General features: G+C 40.0%; 1 protein-coding gene across 3 annotated transcripts in view; it reads left to right on the top strand.

The window, feature by feature from the left end:
• man1a2 (mannosidase, alpha, class 1A, member 2) overlaps nt 1–12,104 on the top strand; it is an 83,518-nt gene that overhangs the window by 54,643 nt on the left and 16,771 nt on the right. For all 3 annotated transcript variants that reach the window (XM_046053623.1, XM_046053624.1, XM_046053625.1), the window contains exons 7-8: nt 7,377–7,492; nt 8,480–8,699. In XM_046053623.1, coding sequence (XP_045909579.1) covers nt 7,377–7,492; nt 8,480–8,699 — 336 coding nt within the window. The remainder of the gene's footprint in view (nt 1–7,376; nt 7,493–8,479; nt 8,700–12,104) is intronic.

The raw sequence follows: 12,104 nt of genomic DNA, 5'->3' as shown, positions 1-12,104 counted from the left end.
AATATCTGGCCTGCAGCCAGATTGCTTTGATAGTATAAAAATAAAAAATAAATTGATAGCGGCTGGTGCTGAAATAGATCTCAGTCATGACAGATACAGTTACTCATATAATCAATTCCTCTTAAGTGATTGTGCCTCCAAAATAAAAGCGCAAGAACTTTTTGTGCAGCAATGCTATAGGACAAGTTTATTGAGAGCTTTTACTTTGAAGAGTTCTGAACCATTCAAAAGAGACCCTGGCTTGCTTGACACACCTCTAAAAAAGCTGTCAGTAAACATGCGATTGGATTCCCCCTGAAAATAAGCGTCCATGGGTTTATGAATGCGGATCAAACGCTGGGAGGCGCACACACTGCAGCACATGCTTTATTGTGAGCATGTGCAAAAGTGTCCTTATAATCAATTTGTTTAACAAGGGAGAAAAAAATACCCGCAGTTAGTTGGAATCGATCTTACAGCCTTCCTAACAGGAGTCCCGCACAGTACCGACTAAGCTAAACTTGCCCACAAGTAAACAAAGATTTGAAATAATATGACTCTGTTCTGACCCGTCATGTAACGGCTTGAAAAAATTTGGCCCGATGCCAGACTTATTTGCCGACTGCTGCCCTAAAGAATACTGAAGTAGGGATGGGTATCATGGAAACTAAATTAAATTTAAATTTCTTCTTTTTGGTAATGACAATTTTTGACCTACTAATAACTCAGTTTACACCAAGGATATACTGCGTATTCTGATCTCTTGAATTTCATGTTGATAGTTAATGTGGAATCCGTGTAGATACACATCAGGGATCAAGGATATCTTTATTGTCCCAGAGGGGCAATTTGTTGTATAGTCAGCAGACAGCACACAACTATCAAACAAGCAATATATAAATAGGCCAAAAAATAAATGTAACATAACATGTTCACAGTTAGGATTAGAGACTTGGTAAGGAAGGGCTTCTGACCTAGAAAGACAAACATCATGATAATCTTGTTTTTAATCAACAAAACACACACACAACAAGATCCTACAGTCGCTGTTAACAGTGATGTTGTGATACCATGATTAGCATTCACAGAATCAGGAATGTCGAAAACGGTATCTTAAAAGTCTCTTTTTAGATAAATACACGATGTGAGAAACATGTTGTGGGAACACGATTGTTATTTGCATATTTCTGAACACCTGTAACTGCTGCAGACTCAACTTGGAACACGCCACATCCACTTAAATTCATTACAGGACCATTTAGGCTGAGCTTTCAGGACTAAAGAGAGGGAGCGTGGCTGTCTCTCGTTAGATTTATGCGCATTTGTTTCTGGGTGCAAAATGAACACAAACCACCAGCCAAAATCTGTCTGCGGCTGCAGTGTTTTCCTCCTTTATCAACTGCTGTGGCAAGTAAACAACCGCCTTTTGGATGTTTTGTTGTCTTCTTAAAATTAAAATAGTCAAATCTAAATTGCCTTTGTTCACCCAGGCAAAGAAAATGCCTTTCACCCCAGTTATGATGTCTGTGTGTGTGTGTGTGTGTGTGTGTGTGTGTGTGTGTGTGTGTTTGTGGGGGTGTATGTGGAGTGTCTGAATTATGAACGTTTTTGTTGTGAGCAGTTTAAGCATTGGGTGAGAAATATGTGAATATGTGCCTGTGTTTGAGACAGTGTGTGATGTGTTTGAAGGATGGAAGCATGTGTCGAGAGTGTGTGTATGACTGTGTATAATTTTTGTGTGTGCCCCTTATTTGCGGAGTGTAGGTGTGTAGACAGTAGTTAAGCCAGCGTAATGAGGAATGAGGCTGAGCTCCTCTGTCTTAATGAGACCCTGCTGTGACTGACAGCCTTATTACCACACACACTCCTCAGTCTTACTATATCACTGTGCTGCCTACACACACACACACACACACACCACCCGCTCCCTCTTTATAAACGTACTCACCAATACTATTCTTTGCTCATACATATACACACACAGCAGTCTGTCAAACACTGCTTTCTACATCACTGGATTTCCATATAGCAAAATTAATCATTGCTAAAACGGAAATAAAGCTGATTGTGTTTCGCAACATGTACGGCCTGGTAAAAATTTCTATTTTGCCAATTTTTAGTTGTTGTTGTACATGTCAGATGTTAACAGTAGCTGTGTTGATCTCAGCCAGACAGTTTTGTGGGAACTTTTCTGTCGCCATTTTTCTGGCTTTGTCGCAGGAAAATTACATCCTCGCTCTTAATCTTGTCTACAAAGCTTTGATTGGCTCAGTCAACACCAGACGACACCAGAGAAAAATATCTAGTCTTTTATTTTTTTGTGCATTTTAGCTGTTGGTGCCTTTTTGTTTTTTACTCTCCAATACTTTTGAATCAATTGTTGATCACAGTGAAAAAATACTATTAGAAATGGTGTGAAACACACACTATCCCTTATGCAACATCCAACTAGATTTTGACAGCTGCATAGGATTTGTTGACAGTCCAAATTACTTGTGTGGTACATTAAATTAATTTAGAAAGTGGACACAAAAACAGGTTCTGGTACTGCATAGAAATGAATTGTACTGGCACACTCGATAAGTTATTAGTAGTAGTAAGGAGTTATTAGTAGTAGCTCAGCAGCGTATGCCTTTGACCTGTGTTTTAAATCTGAGTGGTTTTGAAGCTCTGTGCTGATGTCTCCTTGTGTACATGCGTCTTTTGTGTCTGCAGTGTAGTGTGCATTTAAAGCCTCCTCCTCGGCAGACCCTGCCTTTGATTGACAGGTGCTTCCTGCATGACCCTGCTCTTTTTGAGAGGAGAGGAGTTGGGGGAGTGTGTGGGTGGGTGGATGCTAAGTTGAAAGAGTGTGGGATGTGATTGTGAAACAGAGAAAAGTATAGAAGGATAAGGGAAAAACACAGAAAACATCAGACAGCCCTTGAATAAGCACTTCCTGTTCCAATTTGTATTTTAATCTGTGTTGCCTTGTTATTTTTCTCTTTACATTCAAAAACATGTGTGAAAGGGCAGTTGGAGCTGTTGGTGGTGAATTATCTTTATTCTGGTCTAATGCAATCCAATTTTCTGAGTTCACTCTTGTTAATTGTGTTTTGCTTCTTCTAGAACATCAGGGTCTGTGTTTGAAACAAGTGGTTTTACATTCATGTGGCATCTCTTCAGATGTGTTTTCACATATTTTATTGTAAAAATCAGGCTTAGTCAGTCGAAAGGAGTAATACAAGCCTCTCAAGTGCCCAAACTTTAAGTGAATATGTTCATTGGAGTTAGGGTTGGGCATCGTTTTGATCTGATTGGGCATCTAATTCCAGCTCCAGCTCTCCTTGATTCTCAGCTAAGGTGAAGGGAGTTTCACGCAGTCTTCAGTTTAACATTAGCAGCAGTAGGTCTGCTACTAGCGTTAGCAATTTGTATTCATTTATCTACAAGAAAAAAAGACATTACAGTAACGTTGCTGGTCACCACAATTTAGTAACCAGCAATTTGATCAAACAACTTGCACTTACACTACAATTTAATTTACCCGATTGCGATGAGGGTACTAGTTAGCTCAGGGTGGACAGGGAGACCGGAGAGGCATGTCGAACAAGATACACTTCTGTTGATTTGTACACCCTGCAGGTGTAAGTTAGGGGTTTGTCTGGTGCTAGAAATTAGTTTTTCACTGTACATTTATTCATACCGGATCGTTTCGGTACAGGACTTTCAGAACGGTACAAAAGTTAAATATTTTTGGCTTGTTTTGTGTGGAACATTTGTAAATTCCACACGGACATATTAAGTGGCGGACCACATCTCCGCCTTATGGCACTACACAAGCAGCACGCTTTCATGGCCAGTGCAGAGAAGGCAGAGCTTGAAAACCCTCCCTTATTGTCTGAAAGTTTGTTTAATAAATTTTAAACTAATTTGGATGTTTACAAAAGTTCATAATAAACCAGCAGCAATTTAATGTTTGCATTTTTCCCCCCTTACTGTACTGAAAATAAATCGAACCATGACTTCAAAACCGAGGTACATACCGAACCGTGATTTTTGTGTACTGTTACACCCCTAGTATGGAGTGTACATTGCGTGCACACACAGGACTGTGGGTGTTTGTGTTGACGTTGTTAAAGGTCTAGAATGAGTATTTGTAAAAAGACTTATATGATGAGCCTTGGAGAAGAACATCCAGCGATCCAGCACCATCTTGTGAAATAGTAAAAGCAGCTCATGAATTTGGGCATTTCTTAGCTTAAGTGTCGTGTTGACAAAAAAGTTCAGTTTTTACTGGACATGACCTTTTTATTTTTGGCATAGACCTAATATTTGGCCAGATACCAGCTTGTTATCAGGTCTTTCTGGTAAAAACAATCGTTGACTTGTGGCTGTTATGTTAAAATAATTCCTGTCATTCTACTACTAATGAATTATTCTGTGCATGAACACAAGGCTATTGACTTCCAATCCAAATCCAAAGAGAGATGATCTCTGTCCTTTCCAAAACTCTACTCAAGTAAGAGGGTGTCACCCCTGCATAATAGTACTGCAAAAAATATTTGAGCTGCACTTGATGCTTATCTGGTAGGGGTCTAATAGTAAGTAAGTTTGCTGTTCAATATCTACGTTTTTGTCATTTAGTTTGAAAAATCTAAACATTCATCAGAGCCATAATTCCTACTAGTCAATGCACTGAAATACTGCCATATTGTTAATAAGAAAAAATAAAAAACACAAATGTCATTAATGCTCCATCTTAAGACTCTGAGCTGTTGGTAATTCCTGAACTGCAACTTGCGCTCGTTTATACCGGTCAGGCACCACGGACTGACTAAAATGCACACATTAAGACACGTTATAGCGTAGCTCAACCACTTTGACCATATGCTTAAATTCTGTATTCTCTACAGCTGAGTATGGTTGCATATCTGCTTTATTAACACTTTATTTATATTATTTATTGCTGCCTGAAGGCTGTGGGGAAGAGGACTGTCCTTCCAGTCTGGTTTTGTTTCATACCACTAATTGACACATTTAGGTGATGCCATCCTAAATGTGATGTGTGAAGTGTTTCCACAGACATACGCGACTTCAGTTGAACAGTGTCGGCACACAGTTTGACACTGTTTGTGCCCCATTTTTGATGTATCCAACCCAGGAAACTGTAATGCTCTCACACGGTGGATCTAAATGTCGCTGGAGGATCCTTCAGCTCTGGCCTCTCATTTGTGTTCGGAGGCAGAGGTTCTCTTTGGGATTTCTGAGCTCCTCATTAACATTAACATAAAGTTGAATCCAGACAGAATCCAGATTAAAATAATTCCTGCCACGTTTACAAGAGTAAAGAAGCTAGTCCACTGTTCTGCTACCAGGACTGAATCCTGATTGCTCCTCCTGAATGTGAGGCTCCATAAAAGCTTTCCCTTTTGTGTGTTTACCCTAAACAAAGCGAAATTCGACAAATGTTGTTATTTGTGTGCTTGACCAAACAACGTGTAGGTAGGCTGACCTTTACTTCACGAAGATACAGTGTAGATTCTCAACCAGGAGCTCCACGGCCACATGCTCTTTGTCAGGTGCAGTGTTGTTACAATTCATAAGGAGTTTTTTCACTTTCAGCTACCCTATTCAAAAATACCTACATGTCACTTTTAGTACTTCACGAACCAAGTATGTTAATTTGGCATAAAACAGAGCCACCAGAAGAGGTCTGGTGACCTGCCAGAGGCTGGCAGGACAGTAATACTCAAGATGAATACAAAATATATCAGCATTTATCTCGGTCTGGAGGATATTTTCCACTCAGGATTGAAAAGTGTGTCACAGATGAAGCAGGGGAATTATTAAAATAACATTCTTTATGCTACGTTGAATAAAACATTTCATTTTGTGCACATGCATCGTTAACTGCCAAATAAAACGCCCCAGAGAAAGTCTGTGTCATTACGAACGCGTTAAGTGTTGCTGATGCTGCATGCTAGTGTTGTTATGGATATCGTAAAACATTAGGAAAGTACAGTATCTATCGCAGCAAAATGCCAGTGCTGAGTCCTAAAAAAAACACTGAATAACAGATACACGGACTTGCTATTGCATAATTGTACTAGAGGCTCTTTGGTTGGCTCATCAGCAGTAAATTATTTTGTCCCACCAAACTGACATATTAACATAACCTTAGAATAACAGTTTCAAAATTATTTCAACTCATTTATGAATTAATTTTGTTCCCAAACTTGACTAAATCACTACAAATCAGTGGCAAGCCGCCTCTCTCTGCTTATTAAAAGTAGTTTCACACAAATTAGTTCTAAGTCACTGTGTTTAAATATACAAAGTCACTCACATGTAGATTCAGTCATGAACACACACGGCAGCACACTCTTCCCTCAGCAATGTCTCCAAGGTTGTTCTTCAGGTTTGCACTCTATCTGTGACAAAAGATGAATAATTAATCGCTTCCATTGCTGCTCCATCTTTCTCATTCCCCATCTTTGCATATCCCTCCATTTACCTACAGGCATGTAAATCACTTAAAAAAAGAAATCTCTTTAGATGAGACACAAAGCATCTGCTCAGATATAGATTATGATTACACAGAGCTGAAGAGATAGTTACATGTAGAGGGTGAGGAATATTCCAGTTTTACCCAGTGATCAGAGCTAAATAAACCTCCTTTTCATCCAAGATGGCTTCACCAACTAGACTTTTGAAATCATAATACTGCAATATGAGCTCCAAAGGAAAGACTGAATGTCCTTCCTAAAATTGGGGAATTTTAGCGCCCATCTGCCTAATTTGTTCAGTTCACAGTAACTCTGAATACCTGCACAACCATCAAAAAGCTAACCAAGGCCAAGTTATAAAGTAGATTTGCTTTTTCAATCAATTTCAGAAAGAGTCATATTTTATAGGTCAGTGAACTTGCCTCTGAAATAGACCAAAGTGCCATTGAAAGTTAGATAAAGTGGGCTCAAAACTCCCCCTGGAGAAAATAGGTTATTTTCTTAGTCGGGTCATAATGAGTGCTGGCTGCGTCCCATCTTCTCTGGTGTCCTGCAAATTAGGACAGCCATGAAAGCTGTGTAAACTTTCGTGGGGACGATTGGGGACACTGAAATGTGAGCACATCAGGGAAAGGAAAAACAAAACAGGAAATGAGAGGAAGCTTGCTGCCAATATATTGTGGGTTTAGAAAAGAAAAAAACACTCAGGACTCCGATAGATGCTTTTGATGCCATATGTTGGGCTCTGCCAATGACTTTGAGGCAAAGTCAAAAAATGAATAATTCCTTTTGGCTTTCTCATTTGTCTGTTCTCACATTTTTCTTCTTTCTCTACCTCTGTCACAATCTGTCCCGTTGTGCCCCTCCATAAGGCTCTTTAACGCTTTTCTTTTCCCTCCCTGTCTCTAGATCACACCTCAGTTGGAGGATTAGGGGATAGTTTCTACGAGTACCTGCTGAAGGCATGGCTCATGTCAGACAAGACTGATACAGAAGCTCGCAAGACATATGATGATGCCATTGAGGTACAGTGTACAATATATTCAGACACATTATTTTCACAGATGCCAGCTGTTGACCTTATTTAAAAAAAACATTACTTTCTAAACTGATGTCCTCCATTAGAAGTCAACATTATTTGATTAGTTAACAAATAACAGGAAGAATTTTAATGTCCTTTAAAGAGGATTGCCACAAACATGTCTTTATATTTACTGCTTGTTAATTAGGTAGGACAACATTTAATCTGTTTTTGTTTACATTACTTTTTTATTTAAGCACAAAATTAAATAAAAAGATTAAACTGGGCCCAGTTAGTATCATTGGACCGCATAGCCACAAAGCTGTCCGTTTCAAATCTGTAGTCCCAGTCCAACGTGCACCACCTATTGGCAAGAACAGTAACATGTCTAACTGTAACAGTTATTATTTTTTAATAGCCAACATTGATTTAAAAACATTAACCTCACTCCCTGCTGACAATTTTCAATGGCCATCTTTAAAAAAAGAGAGATGTCATTTCTTTTTTTTTTTAGCAAGAAGCAGATGTTAATGATCTGTAGCTGATGAAGATGTCGGTCAGTCACTAAGCGTGTCACAGAGTGAGCAGAAAAGATGCAACAGAGCAGAGTTTGAGGGATGTGGCTGGATTTTATATTCTGCACTCACCACTTTTGTTCTGTTTTCTTCTGTTTGATCCTCCCCACCCTCAAACACATGCACTCAATGTCAATGCTCCATTCACACAATTTAACCCCATTAATACATTCACACACACACTTAATATTCCATTCATAACCTCCATCTACATTCACACTTTAATAAATACTGTCATTCCCCCTTACTACCTGCATACAAATACACTTACACACACATGTACACTTTGGTCCACATCCTCACTAAAACATTCTGCTTCATTCTACTTTTTATGTCCACACCTTCCTCTAAATTCATAAATCTCATATATCCTGATCTCACACACACGCACACACACACACACACACTCCCCCCAGGCCATCGAACGCCACCTGATACGTAAATCCAACGGCGGTCTGACATTCATTGGTGAGTGGAAGAATGGCCACCTGGAGAGGAAGATGGGCCACCTGGCCTGCTTCGCTGGCGGCATGTTTGCGTTGGGCGCTGATGGCTCGCCTGACGACAAGGCCGGACACTATCTGCAGCTGGGAGCTGAGATCGCACACACCTGCCACGAGTCCTACGACAGGACGGGTGAGGAGGGCGAGGGGGGCTGCATACACAAATACACAGACACACGTACTTATAGTGTGAATAACACAGGCATAATGGCACAGAACAGATTTGTCTGTAAAGTAATATGTTTTGAAATAAGTATTAATTCTAACAACCTGATTACGGTGGTGTTTCTTATGTTTAATCAATCAATCATTGCTATCATGGTCAGTAGATGCACACATATGACCTCAAAATGAACTAGTGATTCAATGTCAAACCAGACTTTTCAATTTTTATTTGATTTATTGTCTTAAACACACCCGAAATTAATCTGTGGAGCAGGATCACAAGTAACAAAATACTGTTAAGGGAGACCTATTATGCTGCTTTTCCAGTCCTATATTGTAGTTCTGTGACTCCTGTATGGCAGCTTTGCATGATTCAAAGTAAAAAAAAAAAATATTAAAGCTGCAAGCAGCGTTGAGTGGGCCCTTGGGGTGTGACGCCGCTGCGCAGCAGCAGCCTGTGGTCGGGAGACGAGACCTGAATTGTTGCGCCTTATGAAGAAGTCACAAAGGAGTTAAACGTCACTTCCTGTGTCCCATGGGTGGCGCAAGACAACACTCGCTAATTATATGTTGTGCAGCAGTAGGTGAAGTGTGGACCACGCTGTGAAAATGATTTTTGTCAGAAACGACTTGCTTCCTATTACCAGTGGGCGGCGCTATATTGTTGAGTGAATATTGTCATAGAGATATGTTCAGGACGGGACTGTTATCAACCATGTAAAGTTTGGTAGAGATCTGAGCATGTACACAGAAGTTATAGTAACTTCCTCTTTTGTGGCGAACCGTTGATCTTTGACGCCACGCCACGGACACGCCATCAACAAAAATTTACAGATAGCACAACTTTTCATCGTCAATGCCTTTAGAATGCAAGGTAGAAAATTGATGTCGATCCAATCAATTCCCTAGGAGGAGTTCATTAAAGTATGAACCTTGTAAAAGGCCATAAATGGGCTGAAATTGCACATTAAAATCAAAATGACTGACATCCTGTTGGGTTTTAGGTATGGCTTCAAGAGTTTTTTTTTTTTTTAGTGCATCTTGGGAATGATACATGTACCACAAAGGTTTCTTGGTGATTCAGTGCGCAGGGGCTACTTCGTTGAAGGGACACTTCCTGATGCCAGCAGGTGGCGGTATGAGGTTGAGTGAATTTTGACCTGTAGGTGTATTCAGGGCGTGACCCTAATGAGATGTGTGAAATCTGGTAGAGATATGACCATGTACAGGGAAGTTACAAAAACTTCCTGTGTCATGGCGAAGCATCGAACTTTGACAACACGCTGTTTTCCGAAAACTGACAAGATTCACTACATAGCATCATCAGTGTCAGTGTATAGGGATGGGGATCGTTAATTTTTATTGATATTGATACCCTTATTGAGACTGCTAAACGATCCGATTCTTTATCGATACCACTATTGATACTTTACTATTATTTAGTGATGGATATTGACCAGACCCAATGGGCATGAGGTAGGCCTGAGGAAAATGTGTGATAACGTTATATATTGAGATGACATATCACTTGTGATAAATAAACATATTGAAGTGTTCATATTAACCGCCTTGTTCTTTTTAATTTAATATTTTAAATACAACTAAATGTTGTTTCTAGATCAGCAACATTAATGTTTACAACAGCAAAGTAACTCAATAACTTTATCTGACATCACAAGTTGTGAGTGACGTTTAGAAAGAATAACATCAGCCTGTATCAGTCCCTCCTCCTCTCTCGCTTCAGCTTTCTATCTAGCTTGTTTTTAACATTTGGCTAATGCCAAGCTAGCATTAGCTGTGCTTGTATAAAACATACAGGATGAGATACTGAGGACAGAGATGATTAAATTAACCATTTCTACATGTTTTAACGTTACCTTACAGACAGATGTATTGATGAAGTATTGTCTTTTTACTTGCGAAGGTTTTATTGCACGTACTTACAGTAACGAGCATTGCTGTTCTCAATTAACATTACTGTAGTAGTGAGCTAACTTAACCCTCACCGTATTCCACTGCGACGGCGCAGCCTCTCGCTCTGCTGCTGCTGTGTGTATGTGTGTGTGTGTGTTTGAAGGAGTTGACAGAGAGCAGGCATGTTGAGCCATTTTGCCATGCCCATATGTGAGACCCTTAAAATACGCAGTTTTTCGCCGCGCCTGATGTGTGTGCAAAGTTTGGTGAGTTTTTCAGAATGATTCATTTGGGAGAAAGAAAGAATAATAATAATCCTTACAATTTCAATAGGGTCCTCGTATGTTTTATGCTTGGGCCTTAAATTATCTGTCTTATACTGTCCCTTCATGTTGGCCCTCATTTCAGCCTGTGTCTGAAACAAGCTGTATATGCTCCTATCTCTTTTGTTTTAGCTGTGGAGTGATACATCTTGTCTCTACAAGATCTTTGTTGGGAGTTGCACATGCGCAGCCCCTAGTTAAGGACTACTAGCCAATCAGAAGCAGAGAAGGGCAGGTCAGTGAGAATCCGGTAAACACGACTTCGGTTCAGCTGTACATTTTGCTGACCAGCTTAGCAACATAGACTGGAGCAAGAGTTTTAGAGTGGTGAGTTATTAATCTGTAACAAAAGTATCTTTCATCCATAAAGTTTTAACTGAGTTTCTGTCTCTACATCACAGTAACAACTTTCATTGACTGCCTGGAGGGTAGCTAGTGTTTGGAAGGGAGAGGAGAGGTGTGTGCTGCAGCTCAGTGTTTTTCCACTGGTGTTTTTGAGGGCCTGTCGGAGTAGCCACTTGGCGAGCGTTATATGACGCGCATTTCCCTGAAGGGAAAAGGCTGGACTACAAACAAGCTGTTTTCAGGCAGTTCAGAGCAGAGTTTTTGAGAGATGTGAAGTCTCTTTGGGCTGGACTTTGGGCTTTTATTGACTTATATATATAACTGTATAACACAATAAAGGAGAGGGAAAAAGCCAAAAAGCATAATACCACCTCTTTAACATGAACATCCAACATTGTAACATTGTAGAGTCATAAAATGTGGAAAAGCATAATAGGTCTCCTTTAACTACCTAAAAGACAATACATTTCTTGTATCTGTTTTAGTTCTTTTGACTGGTAGAGTAGTTTTGGGCAAAGTTACTTTTTCCCTTGCTGGAAGTGTAAATGTATCATCCAGTAGAAGGAGACCTTTCAAAATACCTGCTTGGTGTGTGTGTGTGTGTGTGTGTGTGTGTGTGTGTGTGTGTGTGTGTGTGTGGGTGGGTGGGTGTGCGCATTGTCAGAAATCGTGAGGTTGCTCTGAGAAAGAGGAGAGGTTGCCGTGGTAACAAATGAAGATGCAGAGAGAGTGCGAGAGGCAGAGCGGGAGAGGGAAAGAGAGAACTTTCTGGTTAAGTGGCAGGGATGCAA

Source organism: Micropterus dolomieu, linkage group LG07, assembly GCF_021292245.1.
Source record: "Micropterus dolomieu isolate WLL.071019.BEF.003 ecotype Adirondacks linkage group LG07, ASM2129224v1, whole genome shotgun sequence".
NCBI lineage: Eukaryota > Metazoa > Chordata > Actinopteri > Centrarchiformes > Centrarchidae > Micropterus > Micropterus dolomieu.
The sequence above is the reverse complement of the archived record's forward strand: the minus strand, read 5'-3'. Positions and strand labels throughout refer to the sequence as shown.